The following is a 17,666-nucleotide window of genomic DNA, read 5'->3' on the forward strand; positions in this document are numbered from 1 at the left end:
CCCATTATAATCTTATGGGACGACTGTGAATATGCTATCTGTTGTTGACCAAAATGTCATTATGTGATGTGTAACGGTACTGTAGAACTGTCCTGGCGGGGAGCGTTTGGTATGCTGGGAACGGAAACAGATATCAGTGAGTTTGCAGCTGGTGGGATGAGGTTTGCTTTTCAGAGCAGTAGAATAGGCCAATATTGAAGTCAGTAGAAGATACAGGCAATGAAGGCACCCAAGCTAAAGAACAATATGCATATTGTTCTAGCTCGCAAAGGATTGCTGATATTTTCAGCCATAGCTGTGCTCACAGGTAGCAGTTGTGGTACTACACGAGGTGTTGGGATATCAATGAAGTGTATCCTTTCATCTTTTGAACCAAGAGGGAAATGGATGTTGGATCACCAGCCTCCTTGTCTGCCATGTGACTGGTGAAGGTAGTCTGGGGAATTTGAGCGCAGGTTTGCAGTCCCAGCAGCCTGCCCACTCTCTTCCCTCTGGCTGAAGTGACGCACTCATCATGCAGAGAGTTTATGGACGACGTTGTGGATGAGTGAGTGAGGCGGGTACTGAAGAAGGTGGGAGCTGCAGTTCTCTGAGCAAAGAGAGGCATGTGGGGGAAGAAAATTGTTCCCCTGAAAGTATTATTATTTCAAAAAGTTAAGAATGTCAATGATTTATAACCAAGAGCTTATTTGTTCTTCAGCACCAATCTTTTCCACTTCATTTGATGAAATCCATGTACATTGATAGAACAATTTTAAGAGAAGTTGCTTTTATTAAGTCCAAAACATCGATCAGAAAGGAAGATAAATGATAAAATAATAATTTGGGGAAATTCTTGCAGAAACCTGTGAGAAACTTAAAATACTTTCAGAATAAACTGTAGCTTGTTTAAATCATTGATAAGAATGCCCAGATAACTACAAATTCAGTTAGCTTTAATCTAAAATTAAGACTTCCTCTTCTCTCTGATTAGATCATGAAGAAACAGGCCTGTATGATTTTTAGAGGTGATTGGACTTTGATTATAACACAATCAGGGGGAAAGATAGAAGAGAGGAAACAAGAAAGAGGCATGGAATATCTGGAAGTGAAAAGGCTCAGAGGGAAATTTCACTGATACACATCTATAGAATGTGTATTAAACCAGACCATGTTAAAACAAAATAAACAAATTAAAAAACATATATGTCTTTGCCAACATACTTGTCCAAGGACAAAGTGACTCTTGTTTTGGCCAAACCTTTTTTGGATTAAGAAGGCCTTCCTCGGCTGGACGCGGTGGCTCACACCTGTAATCCCAGCACTTTGGGAGGCCGATGCGGGCGGATCACTTGAGGTCAGGAGTTCAAGACCAGTCTGGCCAACATGGTGAAACCCCATCTCTACTAAAAATACAAAAATTAGGTGGATGTGGGGGCACATGCCAATAATCTCAGCTACTAGAGAGGCTGAGGCAGGAGAATCACTTGAACCCAGGAGATGAAGGTTGCAGTGAGCCGAGGTCACACCACTGCATTCCAGCCTGGGCAACAGAGCGAGACTCTGTCTAAAAGAAAAAAAAAAAAGGCTTTCTCTTTTTATGTCTGCAAACCCTAGGACAGTAAGGGGCAAGAATAAGAACCCCTGCCGCAATATGTACAGTCCAGTGAAAAGATGGGGGATAAATGTACCTTATAAATACGTGGTAGCATCATTAGCTCTGAGTTGGTTGGAATCCTGCTTGTTACATACGTGTTTAATGTTTCATTGGTGGCCTAAGTTCTGTTGCCCTTTAAGACTCTTGAAAAACTCTTTTCCTTATAGTCCCTGCTAAGTCATAATCTAGCCAGCTTCTCACTTCATTCAGTGCTACATGCCTTTCTCACCTACACCACTCCAAAACGTTGAGATTTTCTCCAGTGGTCAAGATAGCCCAGATTGATGGTACATATTCATGGGCAGTACGTTATATAAAAGCAATAGAAATAAATACAATGTGAACTTTTTATAATTTTAACTGTAATCCGATGTTATTTGTACCTTTCCCTTTCTGAAAAGTAAATGTGGGCGATTGAGTTAAGTTTTAGTTGGGGATTTAGAGTACTATAGTACACACCGAAATGTGATGTGTTATTCATAAAGCTTAATTTTGAGAACTAAATAGTAATATTTCTATGATGATGATGGTATCTGGGCATTCACTAGAAATCTAATAAACTTCTTATCTCATTTAATAAGCATAGTTGAGTTCCAGTCATAATTATCAAGATAATAAAGCCAGCTGAGATAACTATGAATCTTTATATGATAATAAATGTTATTCAAATAGATTTACATGCCTTGAATTGAAATGAGTGCTACCATCTCAACAGCTAGAAACATATTTTGCTGCCTGAAACTGCCTCTAATCTGAGCTACGGCAAACTTTCCTCCATGCAACAGCCAGATTATTTTTAGTAAAGGAAGCTTGAACAGATGAAGATAATCATATGGTTCTCCTAAATTAAATCTGTTAAGAGTGCGTTAATGTGAATCACCAGATCTGTAAGGCTTTATTGTCTCCATTGTTTAAATTCTATGAAACGGAACAACAACAAAAATCACTGCTATTTAAATTCTGCTATCCCTGTGATGTACCTACAGCAAGGCTGTCAACACATAGTAATATAATTGAAGGCATCTCGTGGTTCAGGAATAGTTTGGTGACTGGAAGTTATAAAAGGGGAAACACGTCGTTGGCATTTCATGCGTTTCACATGGGTGCACCCTGCATGGAGGGACTCGGTAAATAATGGTGGTGATCGACTGTGTCAAAACCCAGCGGAGCTGCATGTTCGTGGAGGAAGTAACTTCACTTACACTAATGAGAAATATTCTTAAGTGATGTGACTTTTTTTTCTCGTGATAATTTTCTCAGAGTGGGTAAATTCTGGTGTTGAGATTAGATCATGAAATGCTTGCTTTTTATGATACCAAATCCGTTTTCGTGTTGGAAGTGAATTATCTACAATATTGTTTTAAAAGCTGTAGAAGGCTGGGGGCAGGGCATCAAGCCTGTAATCCCAGCACTTTGGGAGGCCAAGGCAGGCAGACAGCTTGAGCCCAGGCGTTCCACACCAGCCTGGCCAACATTCCGAAACCTTGTCTACACAAAAAAATATAAAAATTAGCCGGGTGTGGTGGAGCACGCCTGGAGTCCAGCTACTCAGGGGGCTGAAGTGGGAGGATCGCTTGAGTCCGGGAAGTTTTGGCTGCAGTGAGCCATATCGCGCAACTGCACCCCAGCCTGGGCGACAGAGCGAGACCCTGTCTCGGAAAACACACAAACAAAACAAAACAAAACATAACAAAACAGGAAACCCAAAGCTATAGAGGTAGTACTTGGGAAAACTTTCAATACCAGCTGTGATGTTCAAGTTAGGCCACCATTGAGTTAACTCAGCAGTACTGAGTGATCAATACAGGAATAGACACTTGCTCTGGTTAACGCTGAGGCCAACAGCAGCGGCAGCATTGTTTTAAGTTCACTTTTACTTCAAAGTGGCCCCAGGTTTGGGGTTGTTATAAAGTGCGGTAAGCGTGAGTCCACTTCTCTCTCCTATCAGATGATTTCAAGACTACCCCTTGCTCCATTCATTCATTTACTAATGCCTGTGTGACCTGTTTGCTATAGCTTCAATGGATTTTCACATTATTAGCTCATTTGTTATCTTATTTGACCCTGAGCTGTACCCACATTTTACAGATAAGATAGTGAGTCATGAAGATGTTAAATCAATGAGGTGAAGCTCAAGTGAGATTACATCCTGAATATAGATCTTCTGAGTCTTTCTCTACTGAGTTCTTTCCATGATCACATTGTTCTCCTACTGTGGTTATTCAGTGTATGCACTAATATTCACTCTGTGTGTAGTATTTTGCTAACTGCTTTATCTCATTTAACGATCAGTTCTGTTTGTTAGGTGCAATTGTTATTTCCACATTATATATCATAACATTGGTGTTCAGAAACACTCCCATCCTTACCTGGCTGGTAGTGACCATTAGATTCGAAACCCAGTCATTCTGATACCAAGACACAAAACCACTGTTTATCATGTTGACATCCTCATTGCTGTGACATCAGGAACTTGTATACATTACATTCACATCTCCGTCATAATTGAATTTTGTTATCAAGACTAGTGGTATGGATGGAGATATTTAGGGAATTGCACTAATAAATATGGACTATTTATGGATTAATTGTCAGTATCTGAGAAATCATCTTGTTTGGGATCTATATTCCAAGAGTCATTCTCAGGGCTGGTGGAATTTGCTCCTGTTCTCCATGCTCACAATACTTCTTCTTCCTGCAAAACCTTCTGATGCTCCTCATTCCTCTGCTCTCAGCTTAAAACACAGCTCCCTCAGAAGTCGAAGTCTCTCATCCCTCCAATTTATGCTCAAAGAATCTAAGTATTAATTGCCTGTTTAATTTTTTTTTTTTTTTTTTTTGAGATGGAGTCTCACCCTCTTGCCCAGGCTGGAGTGCAGTGGCACGATCTCGGATCACTGCAGGCTCTGCCTTCTGGGTTCAAGCGATTCCACTACCTGAGCCTCCCAAGTAGCTGGGATTACAGGCATGAGCCACCACGCCCAGCCTGTTTAATCACTTTTATCCTCCTGACGTTCAAAGTCTTTTTCAGTATTCCATCTCCACAATCCGGCAAAATGTGTGTCACTTATTAGATGCTGATTATTTGTTGAAGGAATTAATAAATCAGTGACTTGAAATTAGAAACAATTAATGCTCTTTCAGAACTTTATGATAGTATTTGGTAGTGATTTCAAACACTAGGAAGAATGAAGGGTGTCTTTGAGAAACTAGAGTAATTAAGTAAAATAGGTTGACTGTGGTGGTTCAAGCCTGTAATCCTAGTACTTTGGGAGGCTGAGGTAGGCGGATCACTTGAAGTCAGGAGTTAAAGACCAGGCTTGCCAGCATGGTAAAACCCCATCTCTACTGAAAAAATACAAAAATTATTTTTTTGTGTGGATTTTATTTTTTTGTATGTATGTATACAGTTGTATGTATTATTTTTTATATGGATGTAGTGCCATGTGCCTGTAATCCCAGCTACTTGGAGGCTGAGGCGTGAGAATTGCTTGAAACTGGGAGACAGAGGTTGCAATTTGCCAAGATCGTGCCACTGCACTTCCACCTGGGCAAGAGCTCGAGACTCCATCTCAAAAAAAAAGAACAGAAAAGAAAAGAAAAAGAAAAAGAAATTCAGTAAAATAATTGGAAGCCACTGATACGTTCACAGATACTGTCTTCCCATGCCCATGTGCTGATGGAAATTTAAGAGGGATCCTAATGACTATGGGAGAACCAGCAGAATTAGTGCTGTTGTATTGCTTATGTGTCTGTAAACTATATTCCATGAGATACACTACTGTTTCATGTTATTTAAATTATCTAAAGGCCTTTAATAAAGAATATATTACTGAGGTATTTTGAATAACAATAAAGGAAAATCAAAATGGGCCACATTGTCAGAAAGTGGGGAAAATGCTGGGAATAGAGTGACAAGAGATGAGGCTAAGAAGACCTGATCCACTAGGAAGGTGTTTGGTGCTCTCTGTGCCCCCATTTCAGAGGTACGAGGAGGAGCTGGTACCATTCCTTCTGAAGCTATTCCAATCAATAGAAAAAGAGGGAATCCTCCCTAACTCATTTTATGAGGACAACATCATCCTGATACCAAAGCCTGGCAGAGACACAACAAAAAAAGAGAATTTTAGACCAATATCCCTGATGAACATCGATGCAAAAATCCTCGATAAAATACCGGCAAACCAAATCCAGCAGCACATAAAAAAGCTTATCCACCATGATCAAGTGGGCTTCATCCCTGGGATGCAAGGCTGGTTCAACATTCGCAAATCAATAAACGTAATCCAGCATATAAACAGAACCAAAGACAAAAACCACATGATTATCTCAATAGATACAGGAAAGGCCTTTGACAATATTCAACAGTCCTTCATGCTAAAAACTCTCAATAAATTCGGTATTGATGGAATGTATCTCAAAATAATGAGAGCTATTTATGACAAACCCACAGCCAATATCATACTGAATGGGCAAAAACTGGAAGCATTCCCTTTGAAAACTGGCATAAGACAGGGATGCCCTCTCTCACCACTCCTATTCAACATAGTGTTGGAAGTTCTGGCTAGGGCAATCAGGCCAGAGAAAGAAATCAAGGGTATTCAGTTAGGAAAAGAAGAAGTCAAATTGTCCCTGTTTGCAGATGACATGATTGTATATTTGGAAAACCCCATCGTCTCAGCCCAAAATCTCCTTAAGCTGATGAGCAACTTCAGCAAAGTCTCAGGATACAAATTTAATGTGGAAAAAATCACAAGCATTCTTTTACACCAATAACAGACAAACAGAGAGCCAAGTCATGAATGAACTCCCATTCTCAACTGCTTCAAAGAAAATAAAATATCTAGGAATCCACCTTACAAAGGATATGAAGGATCTCTTCAAGCAGAACTACAAACCACTGCTCAGTGAAATAAAAGAGGACACAAACAAATGGAAGAACATACCATGTTCATGGATAGGAAGACTCAGTATTGTGAAAATGGCCATACTGCTCAAAATTTATAGATTAAATGCCATCCCCATTCAGCTACCAATGACTTTCTTCACAGAATTGGAAAAAACTGCTTTAAAGTTCATATGGAACCAAAAGAGAGCCCGCATTGCCAAGACAATCTTAAGCCAAAAGAACAAAGCTGGAGGCATCACGCTGACTTCAAACTATACTACAAGGCTACAGTAACCAAAACAGCATGGTACTGGTACCAAAACAGAGATATAGACCAATGGAATAGAACAGAACCCTCAGAAATAACACTACACATCTCCAGCCATCAGATCTTTGAGAAACCTGAGAAAAACAATCAATAGGGAAAGGATTCCCTATTTAATAAATGGTGCTGGGAAAATTGGCTAGCCGTAAGTAGAAAGCTGAAATTGGATCCTTTCCTTACTCCTTATATGAAAATTAATTCAAGATGGATTAGAGACTTAAATGTTAGACCTAAAACCATAAAAACCCTAGAAGAAAACCTAGGTAATACCATTCAGGACATAGGCATGGACAAGGACTTCATGTCTAAAACACCAAAAGCAACAGCAACAAAAGTCAAAATTGAGAAATGGGATCTAATTAAACTAAAGAGCTTCTGCACAGCAAAAGAAACTACCATCAGAGTGAACAGGCAACCTACAGAATGGGAGAAAACTTTTTCAATCTACTCGTATGACAAAGGGCTAATATTCAGAACCTACAAAGAACTCAATAAAATTTACAAGAAAAAAGCAAACAACCCCATCAAAAAGTGGGCAAAGGATATGAACAGACACTTCTCAAAAGAAGACATTTATACAGCCAACAGACACATGAAAAAATGCTCATCATCACTGGCCATCAGAGAAATGCAAATCAAAACCACAATGAGATACTATCTCACACCAGTTAGAATGACAGTCATTAAGAGGTCAGGAAACAACAGGTGCTGGAGAGGATGTGGAGAAATAGGAACACTTTTACACTGTTGGTGGGACTGTAAACTAGTTCAGCCATTGTTGGAAACAATGTGGCAATTCCTCAAGGATCTAGAACTAGAAATGCCATTTGACCCAGCAATCCCATTACTGGGTATATACCCAAAGGATTACAAATCATGCTGCTATAAAGACACATTCACACATATGTTTATCACAATAGCAAAGACTTGGAATCAACCCAAATGTCCATCAGTGACAGACTGGATTAAGAAAATGTGGCACATATACACCCTGGAATACTATGCAGCCATAAAGAAGGATGAGTTCGTGTCCTTTGTAGGGACATGGATGCAGCTGGAAACCATCATTCTGAGCAAACTATCACAAGAACAGAAAACCAAACATCGCATGTTCTCACTCATAGGTGGGAACTGAACAATGAGATCACTTGGACTCAGGAAGGGGAACATCACACACCAGGGCCTATTGTGGGGAGTGGGGAGCGGGGAGGGATAGCATTAGGAGATATGCCTAATGTAAATGACGAGTTAATGGGTGCAGCACACCAACATGGCACATGTATACATATGTAACAAATCTGCACATTGTGCACATGTACCTGGAACTTAATAGAAGTATAGTAAAATAAATAAATAAAAGTAGGTTATAAGCAAAGAGGCCAAAGGTATGTAAAGATATTGATATATATTCCAAAAATGTATGTCCATACAGATTTCTTGTAGCAAAATCTTAACTTGGTGCCTCTTTTCATAATTAGTAAATTTAGTTACTATTTTCCTACCCACCAGATAGGAAAGTGTCCACCATCCTGGCATGATGGTGATGTCTGTCTGACATCTGCCTCTGAAGGACAGAGATATAGTTAGCAAGGATATCACTGTATTTCATGGTAAAAACAGTAAATAAAAAAAGCTTATTTATTTGACCTGTATTTTTTAAAAACTGTGTCTGAAAAGTAAACAAAACAACAAATACTTCTATGATAAATTGACCTTGTTACTTTGTAAACTTGTAGCCTTGGACATATCTCTTAGCATCTCCAAACCTTAGTCTCTCCATCTGTAAAACAGGCTGTGGTACCGCCTGCCTTGCTTTGTTTCTGGGTCACCAGAGATAAGGTACATATGGTATTAACTGTGGCTTCTGGCAAGTGGCATGTATTCATTATACAATTGCTCTTTTTAGAAAGCTAAGTCATCATGTGCATGTCACATGTGATCTGCTGAAATAAGGATGGACTCTAGAACACATTTGGTAAAGATTTTCATCAAAATGATCAATGATTTCTTAAAAGTTAGGGTTTCCTGGTCAACTTCTGTAATTGTAAAAACTCATGAACTTATAAATAAGGTTTTATTCCCTGATATATTATAAGTAATATTTTACTTTTGTCTTCCAATCGACTTGTTTATCTTCCTATGTCAACATCCTCATGTATGTGAAAGAAAATTCTTGTTGGTTTTTAGATCATAGAATATTGCTACTGTTTTGTGTGTTCCATTGATTTTTCTATGAAAAGTTAATTTAATTGTAATAATAGTGACCATTGGGTTTGACAGTGAACATCTTAAAAATTCAAAGTAACAGTGACGTATGTAATGTGACAGTTCAGTTTTTCTCTCATGTGAAAATTTAGATTGGTGGTTCAAGGCTGCTATGGCACTTCATGGTGACAGGAACCCAGACTCTTTCGATATTGTTGCTCTGCTGTGTATAACCTAAACTTGTGGTTCGAGATGCACTATGTATATTACAAACAGGAGAGGACAAAAAGTGGATGATGAAAAGGACAAGTAGAAGTTTCCACAGGACACTTCTGTTGTTCTGTAAATATGACGTATTGTTGTGTAACTCAGTAGATCTCTTTTCATTTCTGAGTCTGTGCTATTGTGTGATACCCCATGGTTTATTCTAGTCACTGTCAAAGGACATTTGCTTGTCTCCAGGTTTGGGTTAACATGAGTAAGGCTGTGATGTTAGATTCTTATACGAGTCTATGTTGCTGTATGTGTGCATATATTCTCATTTTTCTTGGACCAACACCTTGGAGTGACAGTGCTGAGTCATAGTTTAACTATATGTTTAACATAATAAGAAATTCCAGGGCTGGGCGCTGCGGCTCTAACCTGTAATCCCAACTATGAGAGGCCGAGGCAGGCGGATCTTTTGACGTCAGGAGTTCCAGACCAGCCTGGCCAATGTGGTGAGACCCCGTGTCTACTAAAAATTCAAAAATTAGCCGAGTGCGGTGGTGCATTCCTGTAATCCTAGCTACTCAGAAGGCTGAGGCAGGAGAATCACTTGAACCCAGGAGGCAGAATTTGCAGTGAGCGGAGTCGCCACTGCACTCCAGCCTGGGCGACTGAGTGAAACTCTGTATCAAAAAAAAAAAAAAAAAAAAGAAAGAAAGAAAATCCAAAACCACTTTCAAATTAGTTGTTTTACATTTCCACCAATTACATGTGAGAGTGTTTGTTAATCTTTATCCTCACTGACATTTAGTATTATGATAGTGGCTAAGATGTGAAGTCAAGTGAAGTTGTATCTTGTGATTTTAACTTGCATTTTCCTGATTATTAATGATGTTGACCATCGTTTTATATAATTATTGGCAACTTATACGTCTTGTTTTGTGAATAGCCTGTTCAAATTTTTTGTGTATTTTTATGTGTTTGTGTCTATATTATTAATGTGTTCTTTATATTAGCTCTGAGATTATTTGACAATTATATGTATTATTAATATTTCCCAAGTCTGTGGCTTGTATATTCATATTTTAGTGTTTTTAATGAGCTTTAATATTCATTGAAATTCAATTTATACATTTCTTTATGTGGGGTTAGAGTCTTCTGTGTCCTTACAAGGAAGTTCTACCTGTTCCAAGGTTATAAAGATGTTCCCTTTTTTTTCCTGTATGGAGTGAGATATTTATATTCACCTTTTCAAGCAACATTTGCTACAGAGATTCTCTGTCTCTTATTGAGTTTCCTTGTCAACTTCTCAGTTCATTTTTTTCCTCACTCACTTTATTGAGAATAATTTGTGTAAATAGACTTCCTCCATTTGAAGGGTACAATTTGAGGAGTTCTGACAAGTACATAACAACATAAAGCCACCAGCACAGTCATGATAAAAAACATTTCCATAGCCCCTCTATTTGTCTGCCAGGACTGCCATGACAAAATACCCCAGACTGGAAAGCGTAAACAATAGAAATGCAATCATTGACACTGATATTTCATTTTAAGTGATCTTCTCTAATTTAAAAGAAGTGTTGCTCTTATTTGAATTTTTATTTCTTTGATGCCTAGGAAAGTTTGCTGAGCACCCCCTCAATGCCAGGCCCTTCTGTAGGTGTTAGGATGCCTCAGGGAACAGAGTAGACCAAGTTGGCTTTTGTATAGCTGTGGTCAGTAGGGACAGACAGCCCTTGCTCTGTGCTGGGCCACTGCATTAGTGAGGTTGGGCGGGACGGTGGTGATAATTATTATGAAGAAAAGGAAGCCCGGAAGGGCAGACAGAGAAGTGGAGCAAAGTCAGGGATGGCCTTTCTAGTAAGGCAGCATTTAACCTCAGCCCTAGGGGAAGGCTACAAGTGGAAAATGAACATATTTGGAGCAAAACGTCAAATATAATCTTTGTATATTGATGAATATAGTTTTGACCTAGCAGATCCGTTGAAAGAGTCAGGAGGAACCCCAGAGTCTGCAGACCACACTTGGAAAATTGGACCCCACGAATTTCACTATTATGTTGTAATACAAGCGGACATAGTTTAGAAAATGGCTTAAGGAGAACATTTCTATTATAACTCATATAAGAATATCTTGTTGTTTTTTCCCAAAGGGTCCATCGTGCTGGGATGATGTTTTAATTCCAAACCGGATGAGCGGTGAATGCCAATCCCCACACTGCCCTGGGACTACTGCAGTAAGTACCTGGTTGCATTCATTCCTCTTATTGCGAGAAAATGATGGCATCTTCACTGTTTGCTAGGAAATTAGAGACAAAAATGTCAACTGACTTGTTCTTCCATCTAATAATGTTTACCAAAATTGTTATGATAGTCAAATATGTTAATTACATTCACCAAAAATCCAGCCTGTGACCCTGCCTTCCAGGGTCGCTTTCCTAGTGACTTAACAATTTTGGGGACCGTGTAGAAATGTGTCAATTTTAACTCCTTACAAAGTTACATCCATAGAAAGAAAAGGAAACGCAAGAGAAGGAGAGCCAGTTCAGAGCTTCCAAAAGAAAAATAACAAAAGTATAAGATTCACCTTTTTTCCTGATCCAGTGATATTTTATATTTATATTCCCCATAATTAAAAATTGATTTTTTTTCTGCTTTATCTCCTTCTACCTTTCTTTAGTAGTTTCTGACATAGTGGACCAATACAAAATATAGTATGAGTGGTCGGCTCTGAAATCGAATTACCATCCTCTGTTCTTTGTTATCCTTTCTCTCTTTGCAAGTATATGCCGTATGTTTCATAGACAGCAGATATTTCCTGAAAGAATCCCTAAGTTCTGAATTTATTTGTTTGTTTGTTTATTTATTTATTTATTTATTTATTTTTATTTTTTTTTTGAGTCAGAGTCTCACTTTGTTGCCCAGGCTGGAGTGCAATGGCGCAATCTAGGCTCACTGCAAGCCGTGCTTCCCGGGTTCACGCCATTCTCCTGCCTCAGCCTCCGGAGTAGCTGGGACTATAGGCGCCCACCAGCACACCTAGCTAATTTTCTTTTTGTATTTTAAGTAGAGATGGGGTTTCACTGTGTTAGCCAGGATGGTCTCGATCTCCTGACCTCACGATCTGCCCGCCTCGGCCTCCCAAAGTGCTGGGATTACAGGCATGAGCCACCACACCCGGCCGCTCTGAAATTATTTTTAAGATAATTTTGTTATTATGGTCATGTTTAACATGTATATTGTTGTATTTTTTTAAAAAAAAAAAACTCAAAACTCGCTGGCTCCATCGTAATCTGACTGTATACATTTTCTGAGTTGTAAATACTGTTATGGTGCCAACACAAATGTCAGTGTTAGTTCCCAAACTGTCAGAGCCAGCTGGCCATTCATATCTTCTCTAAGGAACAGAGTCTGTCAACAGCAACAGGTACCATGTTTGAGCGAGAATCATTAAAGGAGCTTTCTCTCGCCAATCTGCTGGCTGATCGGAAGGATACCAAGACAGCAGTGGGCAACAATAAACAGTCACTCTCCACCAGACTAGGGCTAGGGGCTATGAACAGATTTTTGTCCATCCAAATCCTGAAGAAAGAAATCCTGAAGAAAAATAATGACTTGTATGTCACTCACAGATTTTTGAGACATCACATAGTCTTGCCAGTTTCCCACTGGGATGAAATTAAAGCGCATATTTCCTAGGGCGGCATTCTTAAGTATAATTACATACCTTTACATGTATACAAATGTAATATGTTTATATTATAGCATACATAATATGTAGATATAATTACATCTAATAGTGTAATTATATATACATCTGTGTTTCCTCAGATACATATGTGTGATACATATATACATACATATAATCTTGCCCCTAAAAACTTGTAAGTACAACCCGATAGGTTTATGCTTACAAGTTTTTAGGGTCAACATTATATGTATGTATAGGGTATACATATATACAACAGTATATGTATAATGTTTGAGTTATATCTGTAACTGAAACCTGAGTTTGGGGCCAATATTCACTCTTCCTGTGCGACACAGAAAGTCCTGGGTCTGGCATGTTGTTTAATGCAGTCAGTCATGAGTTGTAGTCCTGGGTACTGGGCTGAGAGTAGCCCAAATCCTTTAGGAGCCCTGTCTTTCAAAGGAATCCTGAAATGATTTTCCCAGTCAGTATTTCAAGGAACATAAACTAACAATCAGAAAAACCACAAAACATATGTGGAAACAAGCCATGGTGAATAAGAGTGAGCAGAATTCAAAACAGTAAAGAATATAGAAATTGAAATCATCAAGAATAGAGTATAAGGATACTTAATATGTTTAAAAAATAAAACTGTATAAGACAAAGAATAAAAAAAAAGAAAATATTGGAAATATCCAGTCGAATTAAACAAGCACACACACCTGAAATTCTAGAATTATATATAAATGTTAATAATTGACACAAAGTTTACTAAATGGGCTGAATAGCAAATAAGACATAGCTAAAAAGAGAAAATAGAACTTAGATCTGAAATTTGACCTGAAAAAAAATTATCCTAAATACTGCCAGAACATAATAATAGATTTGAAATATAAAAGAGAACTTAAAAAACATGGAAGATAGAATTTGATAATACAGTCATTCCTATCTACGGCCACACCACCCTGAATATGCCTGATCTCATCTGATAATACAGTCATTCTACGTATCTTTGGGGGATTTGTTCTAGGGCACCTTCCGCCCACTTTGGATACCACAGTCCACAAATAAGGGGACTCATAGGCTGTTTGAAGCCATCACAGCTGTCACATAGAGACTTTAAAATCCATGGGGCAAGGAAGCCTTGCCCAGAAGCTTCCAGCGGACACCCCTTGATCCCCTTGTCCAGATTAGGCCAATTCTGTGCACAGACAGTCCGGATTCGCTCCAGGGTAGTGTGGGTGACACTAGAGGCTGCGTTCTTTGATCATGTGGGGGCAGTAGCTTCCCCATCAGGATGGAGAGGAAGGACGGCTTCTTCCCATCAGCCCTATGGGTGACAACTACCCCTGGGTTCCAGGGACAGTCAGAAAGTACATCATCGCCCCCGAAGGCCTCACACCTCTGTGGCCCTTGAGGCCACCCCATGGCCCTTGGCACGGGTGCTCTGGACATGGGGTTGCATCATGACCAAAGGCTTTCTCACAAAGGCCACGCTCCTGCTTGCCTCTCAGGTGGGAGCACATTGTTCCTAAACAAGGATGAGGAGGCACGTGCACAGCAACCTTAAGACCATGTCTGGTGTGCACTCCCAAGTGTGTATCTGCGGCGGAAAACTGGCCATGCTCATGAGGCCTATTAGCCTATGAAGTTCCTGGTGACAAATGAAGCTTCTTCACACTCATTGCACTCACCAGGCATCTCTCCAGTGTGAGCATTCATGATGCTTAAGGCCTGAGCGTGGCTGAAGAATCTCTCATAGGTGGCCTCTCCTGGGTGTGAGTTCTCCATGCTGAATGAGTGGGAACTTTCTCAGCCTGGCTTCCCCAACAAATCCCTTCTGTGGTGTGGACTTTGGAATTCTGAAGGAGCTGACAGCTTTGGCTCCAGGTTTCTTCATCTTCCCTGCACTCAAAAGACCTCTCCTTGCATAGAAGATCCTGGTGCCGAATGAGGGGGGAGTTTTAGACACTTTCTTATCATTGCAGCACTTGTAGGACGTGTGTAGTTCCTCACACTCCTAGCACATATGGGACTTGCCTGGTGAATTTTCTGGCAGTAAATAATGGCTGCTGCTTCTCAAGACCTTTCCAAACACCATGCGTTTATAGGTTCAGAGCTGGGCCTCCCTGTCTTCTCTGTATTCGAGTCCTTGCTGTTCGGTACCCTGGCCCCTCATCAATTCCAGCTGTGTGGCCACAGTGGTTGTGGGGAGCGGGGAGTGGCCTCAAGTCCCAGTCAGGGCTTGAGTTCAGAGGTCTTCAGTAGTCTGCATGGACCATGCTCCTCTGGGCCTAGTAGAAAGCCCCTTCTCCAGGAGAGCAGCCAGCTATGGCCTCAAAGGTCATGGCCCCTGTGCCAAGGTCATTATCTTCCTCACCCTTATTGGAACCTCAGGCTGGGGACCTCCCGGGAAGCAATTCCTGGCCCATTCACCTGGTCAGTCTAGTCACTGTCAACATTAAACCCTCAAAGTTAGAGGTGAACCTCCATTGTCTAGTATAACCATTCAAGGGATTGAACTAAAATACAAAATGCCAAATTGGGAGACAGAAAAAAAAAAAAAGAGAGGGGGTGAAATATAGGAAAGTGGGACAACTTAAGTAGCACACACAAAAATGGCACAAGTAAAACCTCATGTAACAGAAAGGAAAAGAAATGGAAATGCACTAACTGAAGTTTAAAAGACAATGACTCTTAGACTGGGTTAAAGGAAGAGAATCTAGCTTTATGCAGGTTACAAAAGACATACGTAAAAGAGGTGAGCAGAAAAACATCAAAAGTAAAAGAATGGAAGGTAATAATCCAGGCAAGTATTATCTCAAGAATGCTGTTGAAACCATTTTAATTGCCCATAAAATAGATTCTTAGGGGAGGGTGGAAACATTACCAAAAAAGAGACTTTCAAGATTTTGAGAAAAAATATGTTCAGAATCCCAGGAAAAATAGACTTTTGAGGTTCTGGGGATAGAAAGGTTTAGTAACCCAGGAAGATAAAGCAGTTTAAAATGGTATAATCTTAGTAACATGGATTCAAAATATACTAAGGAAACATTGTCAGAATTAACAAAATACGTAGATAAATGTAACACCATGGTGGGAGAGAGAGTAACACAGCTCTCTGCAGAGTTGGAGGCTCCTGCAGTACAAGCTTAGGAAGGATGCATCTGATTCATACCACCAGTGAGCCCACGACATCAGGATAGAGTCACTTGGCAACTGGAGGATATCAACAACTGATCATGTTTTAGGACCTTAAGAAATTTAAATATCAATAGCAAAAATATAACTCTAAAAATCTGTTACACGTGGACATGCAAATCACTGAGCGAATGTAAAGAGCTAAATAGAAATAAGGGAACAAGCAACAATGAAAGGGTACCACATAGCAGATATTTTGGAGTATAGCTAAATTTGTATTTAAACAGGGAATTCAGGATCATAAATACCTCAAAGATATTCTTATTAAGGTAGGAAAAGGAAGCATCATATCCAACTATATTTTTTCTGCCATATTTAATAAACACCAACTAAACGTCTGTTAAGTGAAGGGACTGAGGGTTACAGGACTAACCATATCAACAGCTAGCCCAAGTTCAGTGCTCAGTGTGAGCTGAACTCTTTCACTCTCTCTTAAAACCATTTTTCTGGATTGCATTTTCCCAATGCAGCTAAATATAAACTCTGACTCCTGTATTTTCTAAAGTCAAGGTTTTGATGGTATTTTGGACCCTATATATAATTTTATATATTTTAAGTTTATTAAAATTTTGAATTTCTATCACTTAGACAAAATATCCATGTACTTAGAATTTAAAATAGCAGCATTCCTAATATATTCTTAATTAATTAATATTTATACACTTAAAGATAATCTTAGTAGATCATTTTAAATAGCTGTAAAATTTACCCGTGGTTTTTAAGAGTACAAATACAAACTTGACCCTAACTCTCCTATAGACAGAGAAACCTGAACCCAATTCAGCTGTACGCCAATCGCTGTTACTTTAGGAGGGAGCATACTATTTGTTCTTACCTTTTTATCAAAAGAATTCCAGTCAACTCAAAGGATATAGGCTTGAGATTAAAAAGGGGATGAAATCAATTAGGATTTTCTCCATTAGTGAAACTAACTTGACTTCGGATATGGCATCAGACTTTAGTTATTCTGTGTCAATCTTCATTTTACAATTTACCTATGATACCTTAAACCAAGCTCGTTCAACCTGCGGCACTGTATGTCGCCAAGGATAGCTTTGAATGTGGCCCAACACAAATTTGTAAACTCTCTTATGAGATTTTTTTGTGTGTGATTTTTTTTTTCAGTTCAGCAGCTATTTTTAGTGTTAGTGTATTTTATGTGTGGCCCGAGACAATTCTTCTTCTTCCTATGTGACCCAGGGAAACCAGAAGATTGGACACACTGGCCTTAAAAACTTCAGAGGAATAATTTGTATTTACATGTGTACTGGGGGGTGTGTGTTTCTCTTACTTGGGCACGCATAGACTGAGGAAAACCCAGAGTCCTAGTGTCTGAGCATTATTTCTGAGTTCTGAATCGTAACTTGTAACACTGAGCTCTGCTGTCATCAAATGCTCCCGTCCGAGACCTCTGGCTTTGGCTGTGCTTTTCCGGTAATGAGGAGCCTCTTAGCCAACCACAGGAACCTTGCCTGTTCTCTCACACCTGACAGTCACACAGTAGGGCTTAG

At 39.4% G+C, this 17,666-nt stretch overlaps 1 protein-coding gene across 12 annotated transcripts in view; it reads left to right on the plus strand.

The window, feature by feature from the left end:
* PRKN (parkin RBR E3 ubiquitin protein ligase) overlaps nucleotides 1-17,666 on the plus strand; it is a 1,377,649-nt gene that overhangs the window by 662,445 nt on the left and 697,538 nt on the right. For all 12 annotated transcript variants that reach the window (XM_071095931.1, XM_011750983.3, XM_011750978.3 and 9 more), the window contains one exon: nucleotides 11,417-11,500. In XM_071095931.1, coding sequence (XP_070952032.1) covers nucleotides 11,417-11,500 — 84 coding nt within the window. The remainder of the gene's footprint in view (nucleotides 1-11,416; nucleotides 11,501-17,666) is intronic.

This window comes from Macaca nemestrina, chromosome 5 (genome assembly GCF_043159975.1).
Source record: "Macaca nemestrina isolate mMacNem1 chromosome 5, mMacNem.hap1, whole genome shotgun sequence".
NCBI lineage: Eukaryota > Metazoa > Chordata > Mammalia > Primates > Cercopithecidae > Macaca > Macaca nemestrina.